At 39.1% G+C, this 26,175-nt stretch overlaps 1 protein-coding gene across 1 annotated transcript in view; it reads left to right on the forward strand.

The window, feature by feature from the left end:
- The first annotated feature begins 2,176 nt into the window (after positions 1-2,176).
- Positions 2,177-26,175, forward strand: part of LOC149796298 (neuroligin-4, X-linked-like) — a 39,376-nt gene continuing 15,377 nt past the window's right edge. Inside the window, exons 1-5 of the mRNA XM_089960205.1 lie at positions 2,177-2,572; positions 3,373-3,442; positions 7,243-7,393; positions 14,274-14,459; positions 15,191-15,384. Of these exons, the coding sequence (XP_089816331.1) occupies positions 2,259-2,572; positions 3,373-3,442; positions 7,243-7,393; positions 14,274-14,459; positions 15,191-15,384 (915 nt within the window). The 5' untranslated portion in view covers positions 2,177-2,258. The remainder of the gene's footprint in view (positions 2,573-3,372; positions 3,443-7,242; positions 7,394-14,273; positions 14,460-15,190; positions 15,385-26,175) is intronic.

Genomic DNA, 26,175 nt, shown 5'->3' on the forward strand with positions numbered 1-26,175 from the left:
GGACAGACAGAATGAGCATTACAGAATGAAATAAAGAATGGTAACGAAAAACCCCAGGACAAAGACAATGAAGTCAACCATACATTCTATGTGAAAAATGTTCATTGTTTTCGTTGTTTTCATTCATTTTATCAATTTCATTAAAAAACGTAGTGTGATATTATTTGTCCTCTGACTGCTTTACATTTGCTGTATATTCCAAATTTAAGAGATGTCCTGTGTTTGGCAGAACACGCTACAAACAATGTTGCAAAGTTTTCACAAATCTAAGGGCAGGAAACATAAGAATAAAAAAGCAGCTCCAAAATGTACATTGTTCTATCGACAGTCTGAACCGTAAGAAAAATAGGTCAAACATTGTTAAGGCAAGTAATGAGTATTCTTTCTCAAAACATCAATAATAAATCTAGCTACAACGCAAAATAGATGCCCTCATTTGGGTCAATCCTCTGGAACAAACCTAATTGATACATGGTATTTGTAACGTACTCCAAGTATGACCTCGATTTCACTTTATGATTCTTACTCTGAGAAAGAAAACAATTAAAAAAGTTGTTTACTTCAACTCTTACTGTTTCTTTTTCATGGTCAGGGACTAGGTCAGCATAGATGAAAAAAAATTATATTATTAATTGTTTTGTTCTTTAAAGTGAAGTCAGACAGAGCTGAACTGAATTTCATGACAATGGCAAGTCCCCCAAAAAGTTACATCACAATATATTAAAAAAGTGAAGACTAACAAAAATCAATTAAATTAAATCAAATATAAATTAAATTAAATATACATAACAGTATATAATGTTTTTTTTTCTTCCCTCTGTGTTGATATCAGATAATGGGTCATTTTCTCACCTTCATGTTTATAGTAGATAATGTTTTTTTTGTTTGTCCAAATAAAACTCCATTAATCCCTATCAAATTTATTTCACCAACCTACCTACTTACAGTAGCGCGTATTCAGGTCAGCCAATTGCAACGCTGTTGCCATTATTCCCCTAGTGTCCAGTAAAATGACGTCATTGAAGGTAGAAAGTTTGAGTCTATAAATATAGACTTGGTTTTCTCCATAGGAATTTCTACACGTTATAGGTATAAATATATATTAGGTTTTACACACAGAAATTTCCACAAGTTGAGGCTATACATATATACTAGGTTTTCCATAAAATCGTCACACAAGTTGAAGCTATAAATGTATACTAGGTTTATCCATTTTAGTCTAAACCAGTGCAACCTAATATTCTGGGATATGTTTTGTCTCCGTTAAATTCTGTGACAATTTTGTAATTTTAGCGTTACTTTTAGTCACATCAGTTTTGGCGTTGGTCTTTTCCTTAATTATAGCTATTTGTAGCATCATTACAATTATGCAAATTTGTGAACACCGCCAAAATAATTTCAGACATAGGTAATACTTTATATATAAATTTCGGGGTTGTATTGGTATATGTTTGTCTCTGTTGTGTTCGGCCCTCTACCACCCTTGTCCCTCGACCAGCCCTATACAATTTCCCCATTGTCCCAAGACAGGCCCATCCATGTTCAAGGTCCCCTTGTCCCTAGAATGTCCCAATCCATTGTCGCTTTACATCCCTATGTTAAATTCCCCTCGTATTGCTATATTCCCTACACAGGCCCAATCAATTGTCCCTATACAGGCCCACACCTTGACATATAGATTATATGGATGATTTGAGACTGTCTTGGAACAATGATAGATTTTATGGATGATTGGATCTAACAAAGGACAATGGAAACACTCATGTTAAATTTCCCATAATATATTCCCCTTGACCTCAGGGTACAACTACCCCAATTTAACACTAAAGTCGCCTTGTCTGTGAATCGTCCCCCTTCACTACTGAGATCATGTAAAATAAGAAACATTTCGTATGCATTTTTCATCGATTTCCACGGAGAGCTCTACACTGGCGCAAGTCTGGCTGAGTTTTGGTGAACGTAATTGTTTTTATATGAATTTAACACAAATTAAAATTTGTTCATTAAGGGGATACGAGATATATTGAATAAAACAGGCAAACGTCGCCACATTTTATGCAGACGATGCATTTTCGTTTGACACACTCTGCTTATCCTGCTTATCAGCTTTCGGAGGAAAGATAAGCCGGTAGATGGAGACATTCATGTTATCATATTTTGACCTTCCAACAATCACGCGGATTTTATTATTTTGCCTTTTGAATCCATTGATTGTCTATTCTTCAGTTGTTGATCAAGGGTTCGACGTTAATGGACATATGATGCATTATTTCTATTTTTTTCTTGTTTCCGTGCTTTTTATGGAGTCTGTGTGTACAGAGAGCAACATGACTGTAGTCATCACAACAGTGAACGGTGACATCGTTGGATATCGTATGGATCTACGTCAAAACAACCTGTCCAGACTTTCCGTACACAATATTGGGATATTCCAGGGAATACCGTATGCAGAGCCCCCGACTGGAAACCTCAGGTTTTCCCATCCGGTACCCAAACATTCGTGGAGACCGCGACAGCTGATGGCCACCCGGCCCTCTCCAGCCTGTCCTCAACCACTCTGGTTCCTGAAGCTGTAATTATATTCACTGTTTGTCTCTTTCGTCTTTCTTTGTTGATATGAGTGAAAACACAAGCTTCCTTTGGAAAGCTGTCTATATTGCACCATGTGTGTTTTATGAATAAGTCAGAATGTTTGCCTGTGGATCAGTCCTCCTTTAATGTCTGCATGCTCTAAACCAACCTCTTCTGGGCTATTCCGAGAGTTAGGAACGTTTGTGATGACACTCCAATGTTCCAATAAGTTAAATTTTGACTTAGGATGTCAAGTTGTGTCCCATCTTTCACTACTAAGTTGTATATGTATTCGTTTCATATCATCACCATTATAGGCTGTATTTAATAAATGTTTTTGGAATATTTGTCATACCATTACATAGTTTCTGATTATATATTTCGTGACAAGTTCAACCTAACTTGCAGGAACAAAGGTTTCGTAAGTTAGGTGTTACATAATCAGGCCCCAAACTGGGGATTGTGACAGAAATTTCACACTTCACTAAATTATTTGACTTACTTGTGCATGAAAGGTAGCTTAGACGCTATGAAATGTTCAGTAATAACTTAATGTGATCAAGTCATAAATGTGCGTGAAGGTGCCGTAACTTTAACAATTTTAAATTTGCGCTAAATGTAGCTTGGTCACGATGTGTGTTGCAAAGTGATGAAACTCACATGTACACATAATGAAATATATAGACTTTGGAAATGTGTCAGTACTAAAGTAAATACATTTAAAATATTTCAGACACATCATCTTATAATGTTTCTTTAGTAGATTGTGTTATACTTCATAGCCTTTCGTTCTTTCTACAGGTATAGCTTCGGACCCGATTACAACAGCACAAGCGAGGATTGTCTCTACCTAAATGTTTACGCACCCAATGTATGAACTGCTCTTATGATCCCTTTGAGATAGATAGATAGATAGATAGATAGATAGATAGACAGATAGATTGATAACATAGCAGGTATTATTGTCAGAAAAGCTACAAATACGACGCCGATACATAGATAAAGTGGTATATATGTAAACACTTTGCAAATATTCACATTCAAGCATATTCTTACCAATACAATGAATATACACAGTAACTGTAACTACGTAAACTCATTCATAAAAATACCTCCACGCAGTAGCTGTAACTACCTATACTCATTCATACGAATGAATTTACACAGTAACTATAACTACTTTCACTCATTCATACAAATGAATTTACACAGTAGGTGTAACTACCTACACTCATTTATACAAATGAATTTACACAGTAGGTGTAACTACCTACACTCATTTATACAAATGAATTTACACAGTATTTGTATCTACCTACACTTATTTATACAAATGAATTTACACAGTATTTGTATCTACCTACTCTTATTTATACAAATGAATTTGCACAGTAGTTGTATCTACCTACTCTCATTTATACAAATGAATTTACACAGTATTTGTATCTACCTACTCTTATTTATACAAATGAATTTACATAGTAGTTGTATCTACCTACTCTTCTTTATACAAATGAATTTACACAGTATTTGTATCTACCTACTCTTATTTAAACAAATGAATTTACACAGTAGTTGTATCTGCCTACTTTCATTTATACAAATGGATTGACACAGTAGTTGTATCTACCTACACTCATTCATACAAATGATTGCACACCCTAGATACGTACTCGTGTGTATGTGCCATATGTACAAATGTCCTTTATAGATGCGAAGATAAATGGAATCTAGCATCGGTGTTTGGTTTAGGCAGGGATACTGAAAGCCGAGGAATACATTATCTTTTCAGGACTGAGGTATACCTAACTCCACTGGGATGATGATTAGTTGTCTAGCCTAATGTCTCGTTTTTCATAATGTGACAAGAAAAACAATTATGATTGTGATTTGTGTAGACTGTGTCAGCCGTGCCTTTTTCTGTTTTTGTCACTGTGCAAGGAATATTCAGGCCACGATCTCAAAGTCCCTCCCCCACCTTACAAAAGACAAAACTACCCCCCAACACCCCGCTACAATAAAACTAACAAAACTGAAGTGAAAAGTAAACAAGTTGCCTCAAGTTATGATGCTGTTTGCGGCTCCGCGATTGTCGATTAAGCTAAATAAAGTTAACGATGAAAATAAATAATGCCAATTCACACATTTTGAGCAAAGACGTAAACTTTACATCAGACAGGAAGTTCGTTGCAAGAACTTCTTATGTATATCTATATTTTCTGTAACGTATGCTATATGATTTTATTTAAATTCCGCAAATGTTATTCATGGTCGTAAACTGTATAGAATATTTTTTGTTATAAACTGTCCGTAATTTGGCTCTCTTGATAACACAGATCACGTTGGATCTATACATCGTTGTTTAGTTACGTGTTAAGAATTAGTAATACTTATCGTAATAATAAGACTTATAACGGCGCATATGGCGTAGTTTCTCAGTAACTGATGGGATATGGAAGTTTGGAGAAGTATTCTGTGGCGTCCCCATTGATTGCGTAAGGTCATGTGAATATAGTATGTCGTGACTTAGTACTTCGTAAATCAATAGTATTTGCTGTCATATTGGGTCCATTTCCGGTATTGAAATTATATGGGACTTCTCACTCGTTTAGGACATTCCAAGAGCTTTACAAGGACAAATTTGGATTCACTTCATTATTCTGTAAGTTCATCTCACATTTTTCAGTTATCACATTAATATTTAAATTGTTAGTTGAATTTTATAAACTTGTTGGTTTTGCTTCTTTTCTGTTACATAAGTGTGTGACCATATAGTCGTAACAAACAACATAGTTGTATAACAGAATAGGGCCTTTTTGATGGCATGTGCACTGCTATGTAATACTATCGCTGATGTCAACACCTTCTCAAGCGATAAATCTAAGATAAACCCGCAAGGGTCGTAGTTTTCAGGAAAAGAAATTTCCTAAGTGATTTCAAGCTTAAAAAAGAAACTTCGGATGTTTTAGCCTAGAATATATTATCACTGTCGAGTCGCCCGTAATGAAAGCAAGGATAATGTGCAATGTGCGATCGTTTGGTAAACATGGAAAATACACTTGCAATGACGACTACTGTCGTAATGCTTGTGTATTTTTTTCTTCTATCATTGTCGGAAAAATCTGAGCGCATTCTAATTCTATTATCCCATTGGTCAGGTAAGATTTTCTGTGTTAATGGGTTTAAATAGTGAAATCGGAAGAGAAAACTCAGTCAAACAAAACAGGATCTTGTCAAAAGTGTTATGTTCAATAAATAAAACAATATGTAAAAATAAAGGGGGAAAAAAGTTTTCCTGTGAGTTCATTTTTATCAATATATGAAACATGTAAATGTTTCGGTCCAGAATAAATCAGAATATACTCAAATTCTAGTATTGGTTAAATGAGTGACGACCTATTGATTCATGTGAATAATAAAGCTTTACGGGTCAGAGTTCAATACATACGAAGGCGTTTTCTTACGTAGTTTAGTCACCCTAGCTTGAAGCTTTTGTTATGAGATGCGTTTTATCATAACAAGGGTGTCACAATAATCGTGACGATACGACTACATCTTGGGGAATGAGGTACGGAATCGCTGAAAGGAAAAGACAGAGCTATTCTGACTGGAGCAACGAATTAATTCTTCGTAAGCCTGATTCGCTATTTATACAGTTTTTCGTTTGCTCAATGTTTATGAGAACATGCCCTTTTTAACTTTTCCATGGCGATCGTGTGTACCATCTGCGCAACGCATCCAATATTGATATATTAATAATTAGCATGTTCTGCAGATTCCCTCCAAATCTAAATTGATGACATCATTTAGATACGAGATAAATGTATTTCGTGCTGACAATTGTTGATTTTTAGTTACGAGCAAAATGTACTTTGTGCTGATAAATGTTGACATTTAGTTACGAGCGAAATGTATTGTATATTTTGTATGGGTTTCTGCACCTGCTTGAAAGTGCGATCTTTATAAAATAGCATACAGTTATATTACACAGATATACAAATTTTATCTCCATATATTTTAGTGGAAAATTATTTTCAATATAATTTAATGAAAAATTACTTTTGATACAATTTAGAATAAATTTCAATCGTAATACTTTTACTTAAAGTTCTGTCCTAATACTTTTATTAGTCGCGGTCTGAGTAACCGTCTTATGTTCCCACACAATTCAAAAATAAACATCCCGTATTTGAGAGTCACGTATGGAGAAGTTGCACCAGGACACAAATTAATGGGACTGAAGAAATTCTCCTCTAGAAAATAAGATGTTACATGATGTAAGAGCACAAGCGTTGGTAGCCCTGCTTCAGAGTGGTCTGACAGTACACATACCTCGTGTAAATACGGTCTATGGATCGGGTATTGGAGAATGAAATGCGAAAATTCCTGCATATCTGCATTCAAATACTTTAATGTTCCAGTACCTTTTTGTATAGGTACTTTCCTATTCTTCGCATCATGACATACAATTCATATTTGTATAGGTACTTTCCTATTCTTCGCATCAAGACCAGTACCTTTTTGTATAGGTACTTTCCTATTCTTCGCATCAAGACATACAACTCCTATTTGTATAGGTACTTTCTTATTCTTCGCATCAAGACCAGAACCTTTTTGTACAGGTACTTTCCTATTCTTCGCATCAAGATATACAACTCATATCTGTTTCAGATTGACCGGGCGGCGATTAATAGGTACCCAGTGATGGTGTGGATACACGGAGGATCCTACAAGTACGGGTCGGGGGCGGAGTATGACGGGAGGATACTGGCTATGTACGGGGTGGTTGTCGTCACCACGAACTACCGCTTGGGCGCTCTAGGTCAGTCTCTCAGTCAATCGGAGTTGGGGGGGGGGGGGAGGACATAAACGTGCATTGTTTTCAAATCTGCTGCACGAAACCAGACTGTTTTAAATTTGTTGGGCGAGACCTTTAGGTTTATAACAGGTCCAAACAAGCAAGTGCTGCGATCTGTTTATTACAAGTTCTGTTTATGATATATGGTGCACAGAAAGCTAATAAAATAATCGTATCAAACAATGACTAAAGCGTGAAAGAATACAATCCTTTCCAACCAAAAGCTACATTATGCACGCTATTTCATTTCACATGTTTGGTTCATCTTACTTTCTCGTCGAAAATATTGCAAAATCCTTTTAATGATGAAAATTAAATTTATGTATACTAATAGACAATGGCAGCGTAATGGCAGTAGTATCACACTTTTCTTTCAAGCCCCCTTTAGAACCCTTCCACCCGTCCACGTCTCTGCTCCCTAAGACAATTTAGCCTACACACGAGCGTTGCCTGCTAGTGAATTACTCTACGGGGATGCTTGCACCAAGAGACGTGAGTGATTAAGTCATGTGGGGTACAGTCTTGTCCGGATAGAAGTACCCTAAGGCTTTCAGAACAAGGGCAAAAGGCCAGCCTTTTACACTACGTGGGTAATAAAACATATAGACGCTGTTTGTAATTGTAGAAAGGAAAACTCCTCACAGTGTATTATTTTTGGCAAGCCTACAGTAGCGATCAATATAGACACTGCGATATAATATTTTTCAGATCGAAAAGAAGTTCTCTGCGTGATGATTATTTGACTTTTGTGGCTGTAAATCAGCATTGTTTTATTTGTGCTCGCAGTTGTCTGTAATTTTCCATTTCTACCAGTACAATCTCAAACGCAGCTGCACTGATTATTTTATCTTCAGTTTCAGCCGAGTACAATTTACTGATCATATTGAGACTATTTTGTGAGGCCCTGAGTATTTCAGACTATTCGTGTATTCGGGAATTACTATCGATATATCTCTGACAATAATACACGCTGGTTCATCTATGATAGTTGGTGCTTTCTTAAGTCAAGTCACACCAAAATCAACAGTAGCTGCCGCTGCAAGACCGCACATAACTTCTATGACTAAACACGACCGTTTTTATTTGCGATTTGCTTGGTTTTCGTTTTCGATTTCATTTCGCAGCTGCTGCTTCGCTTCCATTATTTCTTACGTCGGTAAGACCGAGGGTCCGTCATTCATTTTGTATTAAAACAATCACGTATTTTAATTACGTGACAGACACACCTTGTCCACTCACATCATCACGTACAGGAGCAATACACACGAGCACTTCTAGCTAATTAACCTCGTCTACTGGCAAGATTGTCATGCAGTTATAAAAACCCTCTGCCGCGGGAATACTTAAATCTCCGTCGATCGTGCGCTCTGGCGATTTGGCACACATCTCATACAAAGACACACTAATTGCACCAGAAACTTTTACATCTAATTATCTTCATCGCAAAATAACTTCACTCGAGTAGATGCATCCATGTTGAATAATAGTCCAGATCTTTTTTGACTTAATTTAGTCGATGTTGGTGTAAAACATTCATTGCTGAACGTAACTGTTGTGGATAAAACAGAGAATATCACTTTGCTGTTATAGAAACAATCCCGGAGTGTTGTTTCATCAAGTGATGCAGTAAACGTTTGGGTGTGTGCTTTTCGATGATTGCGAAAATGGTTTCGTATTGGTAACGGCACATCAGGGTGATTGCAACGAGTCAATTTCTTCTTGACCCATATCAAGATTATATTTCAGCGTATACGAGGGTCCGGTAACACTGTTCTGAAGCAGATATTCAATATCAAGTGGAACAAAATCACCGTCGACGTTATCATCCGCTGACAGCTGATCCAACACCCCGTCAGTGGTAAATTCGGCAACCTAATCACCGTGGTCAGAACCCAGGCCGTATATAATGTTAATGATATAATTTAATCGTAAACACAAACACCAAAGACGGCTAAGTGTCCTTCTGGATAAACATTGAATGCTTCAAGCTGAAGTTCATCATCTTGGTACTGTAAATGCAAAAATATATGTAACAGTACCTGAGTTGTCAACACACGATACTGGTGGTACAAGGTCAGGAACAATATGTAATCGATTATTTATTAACAATTCCATTATACACCACCCACCGCTAGTTCCGTTACAATGAGAAAGTATGAACCGGATTAGCGCACTTTTAATATGACGTTTAGCACATTCAAATCTATTTCCATGAAGATAACTGAAAATAAGTCGATCTTTCGATAATGTTACTAAGTTGATGCTTACCTACCCTTCTTTGATTAGTATCCTTATACTTGTGCCCCAAAAAGTTACTACGTGTTGTGGTGAGGGTGCGTACATGAATTCTTCTTGTACGTATTGTCTTATCAAACTGTTAACTGTATCAACACACTCTTTGTTCATCGTAAGCGACACATCGCTGTTATTTTATTTTACCGTTATCAATTAGCTCAGCCAGGTTTTCTACAACAAAATCACAGTTCAGTTTGACAATAATATCTTTAATGTCTGAGCCTTACGTTTTCCGTATACCACTATGATCGACGAAAATAACATTGCTGGTAAACTCAGTCAAATCCTCTTTTGTGGAAAATCGGCTCAGATCTAAATCAGCACCGTATCAGCGAGCTGAGTAATGTCCATAAATGTTAATTTACATTGTTGTATAACATCAACCATACTTTAGTGTGAAATATGCATTTAAAACAAATAAGTATTTCTATCATTGGTAAAGTCTTCAGTACATGAAAAAATGAGTATTTCTATCGTTGGTGAACTCTTCAGTACATGCAAGGCTTCAATGAGAAAATGATGGCAAACAACCGTAATCGAATGAAACAACGGCTGTTTACCCTGCTTGGAAAAATACTTAACTTGAACTGGCGGTGGAAATCTATACGAATAAAAATAAAATGAGGAGTTGCATTGAGAACTAGGGCATGCTGTTAAATACGGATTGACGATGATGTTTCCTGTGTGCGTGGCACCATCCATGCAAGTGCATCTCGCATAAAACACAACGAACATGGTAGACTGATTGTGCCATCGCGAGTAAATCAAGACTGGTCAATGGTTAAATGGACGGCGTTATCATCTGCGACATTTTAAATAAAGACCTCTGCCTAAAGGTATCGGCGACTCGTGTCTGGCAATCGAAGGCCTCTTCTTTTTTATGTAGCCTCAGACCGCTTTTTTGAAAGCCTTTCATGACGGAATTCCGACAGTCCCTAACGCTGCAACTTTTGCAACTGCTGAATCCGCTACTGCCAACGATTCTGGAATGGCTGCAAGGAGTATAAATATTTCACCATTCTTTTGCATTTATGTCAAATCTGACTTGGATAATGTTAATGTGACTGAAATATTGTTGTGTTTGGCCGCATTAATCGGAGCAAAGTACGTTTCGGTCAATTACACAAGGACATTTCCGGTTAATTTTGCTGGAGAACGTTTCAGTGCTTTTGGTGCAGTAAGACTATATTATGTACCTATTTGCCGAGTAACGTGTCCTGCAATAGCAGTTGGTGTGCGTCCATAGAATGTACTAAAAAGTTTTGGTTCCATACTGCATAAACTATAACAAACACGATTCTGTAAAAGGTGAATGGAATAACGCAAGCATCCACAAAGCCAGCGTTGACAACTCAACTTTACCAGCAGCACCTACACACCAAATGCATCGTTGGAGTTATTCTTACGAAACAAGGTGACCGTGTGTTTAGCTCCAAGTATAACAGTGAGAACATCTCTCCAAACACCAATGATGAAGTGCGCATGAAAATCTCAGTGAATCACCAATCAACGATCTTCAAATCAAAAGTTTAAATTAGGATTAGGAAATGATAACTTTTCTACAGCTGCATCAGCATCACCAGCAAAATTTCGAACTCCAATAATTACATTTGGTCTATTATTAATAGCATCTTTGACAGACATCATTGTTGGGCCATGGTTTCTCGTGTACCCATCGCTATATCTGGCAAGCCCAATAATCGTCGTGGCAACAGCGACGTTGTCCAAAATATATTAGATTTCCTTTTCATCGATGAACTGTAATTGACCCAGCCGAAACGTGATGTGTTTTTCCATTGTGTTCAGCATCACGATTATCTGTGTGTCTGATGCCGTGGCTACTGAGTACACATTGTACCCACGCAGGTTATGAAGTACCACATAGATTTTGGTTTTGTGAGGGTAAATTCTCAACTGGAAACTGCATGTATTGTGTGTAGCACCTCTGTACGCTCCAGTGATATGACAATGATCACGAACTTTGGATCCAGGACTTTTACTTTCATCGCTTAAAGGGCTTTCCTCTTTATCTGTGGACCGGCTTTGCTCTGCAGTGAAAGTTTCTTCACAAGCCCAGCAGTGAGTGGCTGCAGAGAACCCATGAATATTATTACCAGTCATACTTATGCGTGCTGGTGAGAAGAGTTACTCTCGAATCCATTTTGCCGTAACTTCGATCGATCTGAGAGATAACTCAACTGTGTCTAAAACGTTAATATTCTGAGCTCCAACATTCTTAGCACTGATACGACCACAGGCAAATTCGTGAATAATGAGCAGTTCTTGAGAGTCAGTAACATGAATGCAAATTCTGCATGAATATTTATTTCCCTTATTCTAGTTGTGCGGTTAGTCGATCAAGATTCTTTATCCTTACGTAGTGCTATATTCTGATTCTTTCATTTCACTCAGCTGCAACAAATCAATATGGCTTCTTTCGTGTTGATCATGGGGAGATAACTTCAGCAGATAAAAGTATTTGCCATACGTAAACACATTGACAGCGATGCCTGGGTTAAAGTGTTTTTTTTTTTCAGTGTGGTTTTGGTAACATACACTTGAAATTTGATATTGCTAAAGTAGTTCACCCTGATTTTGCTGATATTTTTGGGGCAATTCTTAGTTGTTACTGACCGGATATGAATGTCAAAATTGCCTATTCAAAACAACGATTATAAAAGTGTTTCACGTTGATTACTGACCTTGGTGGGACCTAGTTTGGTGTTGTTTTGTAACGTGTTCTACAAAAGGGGTGATACAGCGAAGATGTACATTGACCTGGCCTCATCTTTAGAGAGTTAATACCGACCATATATCTGTGTAATTCTTCAGCGTTTTGAGAATCATTTCAATGCCTCTGCCAGTTTCGTCGTTTATGACGTTGCTATACTTGTGGTTCAGGATTACGCGAGCACCACTGTACATCCATTGTGTAGTAGTTTTAAATCCATCCTTGTCACGAATAAGGGGAATAACCAGATTCGTGCTAAGAACAATGTCTGTTTCGATTCCAGCATTGTCAAAGGTTTGCAACACCACTTCGTTTCCAGGAATAGTTGTCGAACGTCTTCGTCTGCTTTATATGTAGGTGGGATAATTGCCACGTGATTTGCCAAGTTGCCACTACGCTTTTGAAATCTGAATTCGGGTTTTTGTGATTGTTGTGTTGTCCCACGAACATTCACATCCGCTTCAGTAGCGATATATAGGTCCTATAGCATCAAGTGAGCAGGGAATCGATACGACATAGCTTACGGATGGCGGAAACTAAGAAGACGATGTATTGGGGTGCCCCTGCGGTAGCGACGAGAAGTGATTTTATCATTGCTACCAGCACAAACACTGTCATACTTCCAGAAGAGAATGAATTTCAATTGGATGTAGCCGGTTTTCTTTCCCTTTGGTAAAATTTATACCGCTACTGGTACCTTCACTACATTTTCCTTCCTTACCCCAAGTAGAGGATTTTAAACAGAGACAAAAGGAAGAATTAGAGAAGATTTTAGAGCAACAGTAAAATGTAGAACACGCCTTTGTTATTATATAGCAACAACAAAAAGAGGAAGACAAAAACGAGATGACAAAGAAGAGAACATAAAGTGCGAAGGAGAGAAGGACGAAGAAAGTTAAGTCAAACGGTGACTGTTCTGTTCGGTTGTGTATGTGTATGTTTTGTGTGTCCCTATCATCCCATTTTTCCCTATAAAACCCTTCTTTCCATATGAAACTTTTTTTCTACCTACCTACAGTAACGCGTATTGAAGCCAACTCGACCACTTTTCCTAAGCTCCCACCCAATGGAGGTCAGCCATTTAGTAACACTGTTCCTCATTTTCCCCCATTGTCCAGTACAGTGACGTCACCCATGTTACTTTTCCATTAATCCCAACTGATGCTCCCGTGTTAAATTCAATTATTACATTAAGCCTATAAATTTATTTAGCTGTTTTCAATTGTAAAGCCCATTATGCCCCAGTCGGGCATATAACTACTCCCGCCACCCCTACTACACATACGCACGCCGCCACTTAAAATAGTTGATTATACTATATCTGCGGCAGAGAAATGTGTGTGTGTGTGTGTGTGTGTGTGTGTGTGATTGTTAACGTAGCTTTAACTATTTGTCAGTAATATCGCTACGATATCTGCAGTGATACAGGTTATAATGATGTCTAGCACTGTCCCACCCAGTCACATTATCCTGGCACATGGCCGATCAGTCCTAACACTAACATCTTAATGCTGAGCGCCTAGCGAGACATCGGCTAGAACCATTGTTATAAATCTTTGTTATGACACGGATTGGGTTCGAACCCGCAACCTCCCGAATCCGAAGTGGACGCGCTAACCAATTAGGCCACCGAGCGGTTGAAAATGCACGATAAGTATAAAAATCTTAATACTTCTAACAATATACATGCATATATAATACTCGATAGACACGAATGAACAAACATCACATTATTTACGCTTTTCTTCCGGGGTGTAATTCCAAGATTAAAATTACTTACATTTAGGGTGAGGAATGACACATATGTATTTGATACAGGTTTCCTATCCACCGAAGATCATATGGTACCAGGAAACTTCGGTCTACACGACCAGTTATTGGCATTGCGCTGGGTGCAGAATAATATCGCCCAGTTTGGTGGAGATCACAACCTCGTGACAATATTCGGCCAGAGTGCTGGAGGGGGCAGTGTGTCCCTGCACATGTTTTCACCCAAGGCAACTGGTAAAAAGTTTACAACTATCATTCTCATTTTTCTTACATGATTTTCCTTTGAATATATAAAAAGATTTAATACAATAATATGCAGCCTCTCTATTAGGATATGTTATTATTTATTATCTTATGACATTAAAATATATCTTATGATATTAAAATATCTCTTCCTTAGTAGTAGCAAAGTGTCTGCTTTTTCCTTTTTAACTTTTTCCGTTCTCTTTACTTTTCTTGGTTCTCATTTTGAAACTGTTTAGACTAATGCTGTATTTTGGGTGACAAAAAGACTAAGCTTTGGAAGCTGTTCAGTACTGATTCCGATATATTACAAGATGTGCTGAAAACTTTCGAAATATACTGGCAAGAACTGTATGTTCCTAACGTTTTCTGTACATTTTGCAATCGATATTGGGTATCATGGAACGTTTTCTGCAGGTTGTCCCCCAAAAGTCTGGAATAGTCGAAATGTTTTCCTAATCAGGACCAATACGGGTTTTTAAAAAAGTAGAAAAAATCCGGTTTGAACAAAAAAATGCAAAACATACACTTGTATGATGGGCTTAAGATGTACAGTTTACTGGACAGATCATGTTTAACATTTTATTTAATATTTATTTATTTTTACGTTTATTTATTATAGAAGAAAAGCATTGAGTCTGTTTTGTTGCAATTCCATGGTTATTTTACATCCTTGTTTTCGTCTTGGTGACTAAGCAAATGTTTCTTCTCTTGCACTGTAGGCCTGTTTAGAGGAATTATAGCCCAGAGTGGCTGCGCCCTGAGTCCCTGGGCAATATTCCGCCCTCCTCATAAAATTAGCACGTACACAAACAAACTGGCTACACATCTTGGCTGCAGAACTACATCGTCAGCTGAAATTTTGACCTGTCTTAGGAACAAATCGATGGATGAAATTGTCAGCACTAATGTTGGAGTAAGCTGTTTGACCTTTTCTTAGAAATAAATTACGGATCAATTTGCTAGCATTAATGTAGAAGAAAGCCGTTTGACCTTTTCTTTGAAACAAATCTACAGATCAAAAAGCTAGCACTACTGTCAGAGTGAATGTTCTGAGAATAATCAAAACTGGTCTTCACTAGAGAGAGAGAGAGAGAGAGAGAGATTGACTTTTGTTGTTGTTCCACACTTAATTGAACAGGATCAAAACGTCGAATGATTTTATGCTACTAATACAGCTACTACTGCATGTTTTTCTTCTTCTTCTTCTCATTATTATTGTTATTATCATCATGATTAGTATTAAACCATATGCATTTAAAAAAGATGGACAGAAAATGAAAGCTATGCTTTTTCTTAACAGTGTTGTATCAATTCCTTCTTTATAACTGGTAGGGCTCTCCGGTAGATCTGAAAAACGTTTTGTTCAAATGTTACAGATTAAAGTCCTATTGCCATGTTAAGTACAGATTAAAGTCCTATTGCCATGTTAAGTATAGGTTAAAGTCCTATTGCGGGGGGTGCGAGGCCTGGGCCTGGGCCTGACGTTCCGCTTGCCAAAGGAAAGTGAAGCGTCTCTCATAGCCTCTCCTTCCCAGGTGTAGTGATCGCCGCAGGACCACTGTCTCGCTCTGCGGGGCAGGAGGTTACTTGCATATGGCCTCTCCTACACTATTGTGTCCACAGCAGCACCTTCACGCGGTGCCCCCTGTTTTAACAGAGCCTGCTGTGTGGCGCGACCGAGTACCCGGCGGTATAACTGGGTGGGCAGACTGGGCTCATTAGCCTTGGCAGGCAACCAGTCTAAGAGAAGGGAAATTCTGACCCGAAACCCGGGCAGATGAAGCTCGTTAGCCTTGTCAGGCAGTTCATCTAGGAGAAGGAAACTCTGATTCAAAACCAACCAAGTCCCATCCATTGGATTATGGCTCCACTGTGGATATCTTCGGGAGAAGGAAAGGCTACGGGAGTAAACCCAGACAGAAAATCAGGAGTGGAGCCCCTAAGGCGGCTGGGGGTCGACTATGACCTCCTTCTGGCAGCTCCTGCATCCAAACTGGTGCCAAATGTCATGCTTAGCATTCCTTTGGACCCCACCAGCAAGGACGTGAGGGGGATCCTGACGTCTGGGCAGCCCAGGATCTCCATACTCCACGCCCAGGCTTGCGCCCTAGAGAGGACACTCCAGTCTCGCTACTGAGTGAGGAAACAACACGGAAGCTGACAGTTTACGGGTTATAAGTCCCACCTGATTGCCGTAGGGAAGGGGCGCCACGGGTCAGCTTTGACGGTGGGAGGGATCATCGTGTCCCACTGGCCAACTATCGCCAGCCTCAAGCCGGGCAGCCCCCGGTCAATAAGGTGTTGACCCGCCATCGTCTGCCTGCTCCAGTGGGTGTCTAAAGTTCAGTGTGTTGTTCAGCATGACAAGCAGACGGTAATTCCACACCAGACAAAAGAAACAAGAAACCAATAAAGAAGACTCCAGCTCTTCGATTTGCAAGCTGAAATGTGCGCACCATGTGTACAGGCATCTCCGACGCCTCAGAGAAGTGGACGACACCAGAAAGACGGCCATCAACGATAGAGAACTCACCAGACTAAATACAGCATAGCTGCCCTCCAGGAAACCAGGCTCGCCTCTAGTGGCTCCCTCAGAGAGGAAAACTACACCTTCTTCTGGAAGGGTCGAGAACCTGAGGAGCCCCGTCAACACGGAGTGGGCTTTGCCATCAAAAACAATCTCCTGGCCTGGGTTGAATCTCCCACAGGGGGCACTGAGCGTCTCTTGTCCATCCGCCTCACCACTGCTTCAGGTCCTGTCAACATCATCAGTGTCTACGCCCCAACCCTCACGTCATCAGAAGACGCGAAGGATCAGTTCTATGGGCAGCTGGACGAACAGATCAAAGGATGCCCGAAAAAAGAACAACTATTCCTCCTCGGCGACTTTAATGCCAGAGTAGGTGCGGACCACGAGTCATGGCCTACCTGCCTCGGATATCATGGCACTGGAAAGACCAACGAAAACGGCCAGAGACTGCTCGAGCTATGCACCTACCATGGCCTGTGCATTACAAACACCTTCTTCAAGTGTAAGCCACAACACAAAGTGTCATGGAAACACCCCAGATCTCATCACTGACACCAACTCGACTTGGTCATCACCAGGCGCTCTGCCCTTAACAACGTCCTCTCCACCAAACCTACCACAATGCAGACTGTGACTCTGACCATGCCCTTGTGAGCAGCAGAGTGCGAATACAGCCACACACGCTACACCGCTCAAAACCAAAAGGACGTCCTCGCATAAACACTGCGCAGATGTCAGTCCCTGCCAAGGTGGAGGAGTATGTGTCTGCCCTGAACAAGGCTCTCCAGGACCTGCCTGAGTACGACGCTACAGCCAAGTGGAACGCCATGAAGGGTGCCATCTACAGTACAGCTATGTTAACGTTTGGCAAGAAGGAACGACCCAGCCAGGACTGGTTCAACGCACACCTATCAAGGATGGAACCACAAATCGAGGAGAAACAAAAAGCCTTCATAGCTTACAAAAAATGCCCTAATGAACGGACGTTTGCTGCTCTCAGAAGTGCCCGAAGTAACACCCAACGCATCGCTAGACAGTGTGCGAACGAATACTGGCAACAACTGTGTGAAGGGATCCAGCGCAGTGCCGAGTCCGTACACATCCAAGGTATGTACAGTGGCATCAAGAAGGCTCTAGGCCCTACAGTGAAAGGGGTCGCTCCCCTGAAATCCCTGACGGGAGAGAAGATCACAGACCGTGGGCAACAGATGGCCAGATGGGTGGAGCACTACTCAGAACTATACTCCCGAGAAACGTCAGTCACCGATGCAGCCCTCAGCAGCATAAAGTATCTGCCCACCATGGAAGAGCTCGACAAAGTGCGAACCTTAGAGGAGTTCAGCAAAGCAATCGACTGCCTTCCAAACGACAAAGCACCAAGTAGTGACAGCATCCCGCCCGAAGCTATCAAACGTGGAAAACCAGCATTGATTAAACCACTGCACGAGCTACTTTTGCCTCTGCTGGGAGGAAGGAGTAGTCCCCCAAGACATGCGTGATGCCACAATTGTGACCTTTTACAAAAATAAGGGCGACCGCAGTGACTGTAATAATTACAGAGGGATCTCGCTCTTGAGTATTGTTGGTAAAGTGTACGCCCGCATCATACTCAACAGGCTGCAGTTGCTGGCAGACCGTGTGTACCCGGAATCACAGTGCGGCTTCAGAGCAGGCAGGTCGACGACAGACATGATCTTCTCCCTACGACAACTCCAAGAGAAGAGCAGAGAGGAAGGTCAACCACTCTACATGATGTTCATCGACCTCACCAAGGCCTTTGACTTGGTCTGCAGGAAGGGCCTTTTTGAACTTCTGAGTAAGATCGGTTGCCCCCGAAAACTCCTCAGCATGATAATCTCTTTCCATGCAGATATGAAGGGAACAGTCCTGTTTGATGGATCGTCCTCAACCTCCTTCCCAGTTAACAGTGGTGTGAAGCAGGGCTGCGTGCTGGCACCAACACTTTTTGGGATCTTCTTCTCCTTGCTCCTGTCCTACGCCTTCGACACGTCCACGGATGGCATATATCTACACACCAGGTCCGTCGGGAGGCTGTTCAACCTGGCACGACTGCGCTTAAAGACCAAAGTGAGAGCTGTGCTCATCAGGGATATGCTTTTTGCAGATGACGCAGCTCTTGTGGCCCACACCGAGGAAGCCCTCTAGAGACTGGGAGACCGTTTTGCTGTTGCCTGCATGCAGTTTGGTCTCACCATCAGCTTGAAAAAAACAAATGACAGCGTGCAAGATACCACCATTGCCCCTTCAATCAAAATCAACGGTGTCACCCTGGAAGCAGTCAACAACTTTACCTACCTAGGGTCAACCATCAGCAACACTCTCTCGATTGATATGGAGCTGGACAGAAGGCTTGGAAAAGCAAACACCATCATGGCTCGATTAACGAAGAGGATGTGGGAAAACAACGCGCTGACAGAGCACACCAAGGTCCGAGTCTACCAGGCCTGCGTTCTCAGCACCCGTCTATATGGAAGTGAGACCTGGAGTACCTACATGAGGCAAGAACGCCAGCTCAACTCCTTCCATATATGGTGCCTAAAACGCATCCTGAAAATCAGCTGGCAAGACCGTGTTCCACACAGCGAGATCCTGCAGCGTGCAAGTACCCCCAGCATGTACTCCCTGCTAATTAAACGCCGCCTTCGATGGCTGGGTCACGTCCGACGCATGGAGAATGGAAGGCTGCCAAAGGACATCCTATATGGACAGCTGGCCACTGGCATGAGAAGAGTCGGACGCCCCTCACTCCGTTTTAAAGATGTGTGCAAGAGGGACATGAAGGCATGCAACATTTCACCCGATGGCTGGGAAGAGGTGGCCTAGGACCGAGGCACCTGGAGACTGATGGTAAACAATGGCATATCAGTCGCTGATGCGAGGAGAGGCCAGTTGGCGGCAGAAAAACGTAAGAGAAAGAAGAACGCAGCAGCAACCACAGTAACGCAAACTTCCCAGTATGTCTGCACCAACTGCAATAGGGACTGTCACTCACGTATAGGCCTGCACAGCCACAGCAGACGATGCCAACAGAGACAGACAACACCCCAAGGGCGTTATTCGCATGGTCTTTCGAGACCGAGTCTCCAATGATGATGATGAAAGTCCCATTACCATGTTAAGTACAGACTAAAGTCCTATTGCCATGTTAAGTACAGATTAAAGTTTTGTTGCCATGTTAAGTATAGATTAAAATCATATAGCCATATTAAGTACAGATTAAAATCCTATTGCCATGCTAAGTACAGATTAAAGTCCTATTTCCATCTTAATTACAGATTAAATTCATATTGCCATGTTAAGTAAAGATTAAGGTCATATTGCCATGTTAAGTACAGATTAAAGTCATATTGCCATGTTAAGTACAGATTAAAGTCAAATTGCCATGTTAAGTACAGTTTAAATTTATGTTGCCATGTTAAGCATAGATTTAAGTCTTATTGCCATGTTAAGTACAGATTAAAGCCATGTTGCCATGTTAAGTACGGATTAAAGTTCTATTGCCATGTTAAGTACAGATTTAAGTCATATTGCCATGTTAAGTACAGATTAAGGTCCTGTTGACATGTTAAGTATAGGTTACAGTCCTATTTCCATGTTAATTACAGACTAAAGTCCTGGTGCCATGTCAAATACGGATTAAAGTTCTATTGCCATGTTAAGTATGGATTAAAGTCCTATTGCCATGTTAAGTACAGACTAAATTCATATTGGCATGTTAAGTACAGATTAAAGTTCTAATGCCATGTTAAGTACAGATTCAAGTCCTATTGCCATGTTAAGTACATATTAAAGTCCTATTGCCAGGTTAAGCACAGATTAAAGTTCTGTTGCCATTTTAAGTATAGATTAAGGTCATATTGCCATGTTAAGTAGAGATCAAAGTCCTATTGCCATGTTAAGTACAAATCAAAGTCCTATTGCCATGGTAATTACAGACTAAATTCATATTGCCATGTTAAGTACAGATTAAAATCATATTGCCATGTTAAGTACAGATCAAAGTCCTATTGCCATGTTAAGTACAGATTAAAGTTATGTTGCCATGTTAAGTATAGATTAAATTCATATTGTCATGTTAAGTACAGATTAAATTCATATTGTCATGTTAAGTACAGATTACAGTCCTATTTCCATGTTAATTGCAGATTAAATTCATATTGCCATGTTAAGTACAGATTAAGGTCATATTGCCATGTTAAGTACAGATTAAAGTCGCATTGCCATGTTAAGTACAGATTCAAGTCCTGTTGCCATCTTGAGTACAGATCAAAGTCATATTGCCATGTTAAGTACAGATTCAAGTCCTGTTGCCATCTTGGGTACAGATTCAAGTCATATTGCCATGTTAGGTACAGATTAAAGTCATATTGCCATGTTAAGTATAGATTAAAGTCCTATTTCCATGTTAAGTACAGATTCAAGTCCTATTGCTATGTTAAGTACAGATTAAAGTTATGTTGCCATGTTAAGTACAGATTAAATTCATATTGTCATGTTAAGTACAGATTCAAGTCCTATTTCCATCTTAATTACAGATTCAATTCATATTGCCATGTTAATTACAGATTAAATTCATATTGTCATGTTAAGTACAGATTAAGGTGATATTGCCATGTTAAGTACATATTACATTCATATTGCCATGTTAAGTACAGATTAAATTCATATTGCCATGTTAAGTACAGATTAAAGTCCTATTGCCTTGTTAAGTACAGATTAAATCCATATTGCCATGTTAAGTACAGATTAAATTCATATTGGCTTGATATGTACGGATTAAAGTCCTATTGCCATGTTAAGTACAGATTAAATTTATGTTGCAAGGTTAAGTGTAGATTAAAGTCCTATTGCCATGTTAAGTACAGATTAAATCCATATTCCCATGTTAAGTACAGATTAAATTCATATTGGCTTGTTAAGTACGGATTAAAGTCCTATTGCCATGTTAAGCACAGATTAAAGTCATATTGCCATGTTAAGTACAGATTAAAGTCCTATTACCATGTTAAGTACAGATTAAAGTCATATTGCCATGTTAAGTACAGATTAAATTCATATTGCCATGTTAAGTACAGATTAAAGTCATATTGCCATGTTAAGTACAGATTAAAGTCATATTGTCATGTTAAGTACAGATTAAAGTCATATTTCCATGTTAATAAATGAAAAAAATATATATGGTAAAAATAATTGAAATTATTAATTTGAAAAACAAAACAGAAATTCACATAGGACAACAGGTGTATCTACACTGGCTTTGATGACTACTCTTGTAATATAAATCCCTCTGACTGTAGCTTTGCTTTTGGCTGGATCTTGAATTTATGCAGCAAAGCACACCCGCGAGTTTGTCAGTAGCAGTATTAGTTTTACTACTGCGAATTTGGAAGATATATATTATGAGGTTGATGGAACTTTATGGGGCTGAATTTCTTTGAAGTTGATTTATAATACGTGTCGTTCGGACGGCTCTTTGTTCGCTCAAAGAGGTAGTTGTTGATGAAGCGTCAGCGATACGAGGGTTTTCATTGAAACACCTCATCGTTTGCTGAAATCTGCACTGAGAATAGCCTCGTTTCCGAACGCTGTAGTTTTGACTAGCGGAACGACAGCAATTATCTTACAACAATTTTCCCGACAGGTTTATCATGGTCTCCTCGCAAGGTTCGACTCTTCTTCTGACTGATAGAACGTTGTTTGCCAATTTTCGGTTACAGCATTCGCTTGTCGACATCAAGCAATTATTGTTCGAAATGTGCCGGTACTTCGTCTAATTCGTCTATTTCAGGATTATCAGGCCGCGCAAACGATTCGTATTAATTGCTTCCTTTTGGCTTTGTTTTCTTGTCTCTAATCTAAGTATAATGAGATTTCTAATTTTCTAAAGCCGAAAACGGTTAGAGGAGCTGAAAATCCTTACAGTAATAGTACGTGTACCATGGGGCATAACTGAAATTAACATTATACCGCAGGTTTACATTGGGGAACTGTCTATTGCATAATATGAATTTATCATTGAGGCTACATTGTTACGTTGTTAGAAGTTGTTGACGATTTGTGAAACTATCTAGGGGATAAGGGGAATTTAACGTTTCAATTGAAGCAGGTATAGGCCGTGTATCTTTTCTTTTTTTGGGGGGGTGGTGGGGGCACTGCGGATAATATAATACTGTTCAACACCAACTTTTTAATTAATATCCAACACATCACGTTTTGATGAATATCGAATACCCCGCACTATACTGTACGATATACAATATATACTCTCCAATTAAAATGGAGTATGCATTATTCACAAACTAACACACACAGTCAATGGTAGGAGTATTTATAAACACACGCTTTACCCCCAAAATGCACTATCAAATGCATGTAAGCAAGCGTAGGAAGTGTTTATAGATACAATATACCCAAACACACAAGAGAGGGTAAGGGTTTAAAATTTATTTGGGCTATGAGCAGGCATAGATGATGATCTTTTGAGATTATCCACTACTCACTACAATAGATTTAAATCTATGAGGATCGCGTTTAGTACACCTGCAGAGTTACTTTCTTTCAAGAGTATTGTCATAATTCAACATGTCGGACATTTGATTCAAGAGTTTAACATCAATGTAGTTGCTCGAACGTATGTCCGAAATCAGTGATACAGTGGAATGGCAAAGATCATGTGAGAAGATTCATCGTAGAACTCAACAATGGAGATAAAGGAACCCAAATTTCAGGAAGCAGGTATTTTTAAGGAGACAGACTGTCGAGTGCAAATGCAAAACTTCAACAGCTGTTGAAACCTCCTTATAATTTGAGCGTATACCTTCAGGTGTGATTTTCTCTTATGGAAAACATATTCACATTTAATCTGATCAAGATCATTTCTATGCCATTAAAGTCATTTCAGAACTTATCGGATACTAATCACTAATCTTGTTGTCAGAAATGTGAACAAGGATTTAGCATTCGGATCAATATATTCATTGTAGGCGAAATACAATGGGTATTTAGCTTCCATATCTTAATTTCCTGAAGGAAAAAAGAATTAATTCCTCTACTTCGTCAGTCTATCCTGTTATGTGCGGACATAAGGTTGGAACACTTTCCGTGGATGGCTGAGAGAGAGAAGACCAACAGATCATCCATAGATTTCAATAAATTTTATATCATGGATTCCAGATATGTTTCCTCAAATAAACCTGAAAAGTTCTTTCGCAGTTGTCACCACTGAGGAGTTGTGGTCATATTCTTCAGTTACTGCCGACTCTCCTTTCACGTAATTGTATTAGATAAATGCAGTGAGAATACAAGCTTCTCTGTCTGTCGTAAGGGCTGTAACAACAGAGTCAGGGAGTGCCTCAGTTATTTTGACTATTGAAAGTTAGGCTATCGCCTTGTACTGGTATCCAGTATCCATAAAAATGTAAAAGTAACCATGCATATCTTTCGTCGACGCACAATGTTCCAGAAACATGTGGGGATTCGTCGATTTAAAATTATTCTTGCAATCACGAAATCAAGGTCTAGGTTTTTAGGAGTAGGCAGGGTCCAGAAGTATCTTATCAAGGTCAAAGAGCTTCTTTATCGATTTCATTGGAGCGGAGGGGTTGTGTGTGTGTGTGTGTATGGCGAATTATTTGCTCATGATCATACCTAATTGCACCACTGTTTCAGGGTGAGCAAACTCTGCCCTGGCCGCCAGTTTGCGGTCGAGCCTCTTCCAGATCTGTTACGGTAATGTGCGGCTCCTTGGATAAAGAGTTTGAAACCAGGCCAATGCATCACGGTCGTCCCGCAATACACGTGCTGATGTAAATATGAGATTATCGCACGACTAGAAATTATGGCTATAGTTGATTGTAGTCCACAGACATCTTTGTTTCCATATCTATACATTAGTTACATTTCTTGCAAAATCTCTACTACTGCAACATACACGAGCCATGCGATCTACCTATGTCCTTTTGCCACACTTTCAGCATGGCTACACCATGATTATTTTTTAAAACTGTAATATTTGAACACAACATAACTTATTTACGCAATATTTTCAGCACTGTTATGTAATCCATCTTCTAAGCCAAGCACGCGTACTTTAGTAACAAAACACCAAGATTGTACATTGAATCGACAAAAAATTAAATAATTTATATGCATTCATTTAAATAAGAAATAAATAGATGATTACTTGCTACTTGTATATATGGCATCTTCAAACTTCATAGTCTTCGTAGATAGGCATTTACTTGCATTCTGGTTGGAATACAGATCTCGACATCGTTTCCTGTTGTTATAACTATTTTGTCTATTATCAATGTCAATAAATCAATGGTAATCACGAATAATTAGAACAACAATCATGTTCTGATTTAAAACAATACTGATTTGATTAGTTATGCTCTTAGCTGTTTGTCAGAATTGGTGAAAATCTCAGAAATAAACTTTAAATATGACATAATAAAAATATAAGATTTATAAGTAACTTTCATCCCAGATTAATAATCAGGCCGTATAACGTATATATGTTCATATATTATCAAATTAGAATGTCCATTTTATCATTAGCGGTCGACACCTTTTAGAGACTTAAAGTAACAAATTCTACTTTATTACATCTTGTGCTGGTGGTGCATCCTTAACATATTTCTTTTACAACTCCATGCAAGATTGAAATATAGTATCCATACATATTAGGAACAATGATGAGATATGTCATTTTAAACAGCTGCTACGTCTTAGCTTTTAAATCAAAGCAGATCAGGAAAACAGAGTTCAGCGGCCTTGTACAAGTTTCACTAGGACTATATAAGTTTCCTTTTACAATTGGAGTTTAAGTTTAAATATTTAAAGCTAAGCTGAATCTAATAGGCAATTTGGAACTTGCAGGATTTAATTTGCCTAATATTCATGTTTCCTCATTGCAAATATAGATGCTTGACAAAAAAGATGAATCATATTTGTTGGATCGACATGTTCTCTTACTTTTATTTGGCTCTTCCTTTTGTAAACCAATGTGAAGTTTTAAGCCATAAATGTTGTCCTATTATTATTATATTAGTTTCCTTTTTCCCAAGACACAATTACCATATTTATGTTTATTGTGAATACAGTAATTCGATCCACTGCTAATTGTATTGCATTGTTTTAAACTTCATGGGC

The sequence above is a fragment of the Sinohyriopsis cumingii genome, chromosome 6 (assembly GCF_028554795.1).
Source record: "Sinohyriopsis cumingii isolate HCF-2022 chromosome 6, ASM2855479v2, whole genome shotgun sequence".
Classification (NCBI taxonomy): Eukaryota; Metazoa; Mollusca; class Bivalvia; order Unionida; family Unionidae; genus Sinohyriopsis; species Sinohyriopsis cumingii.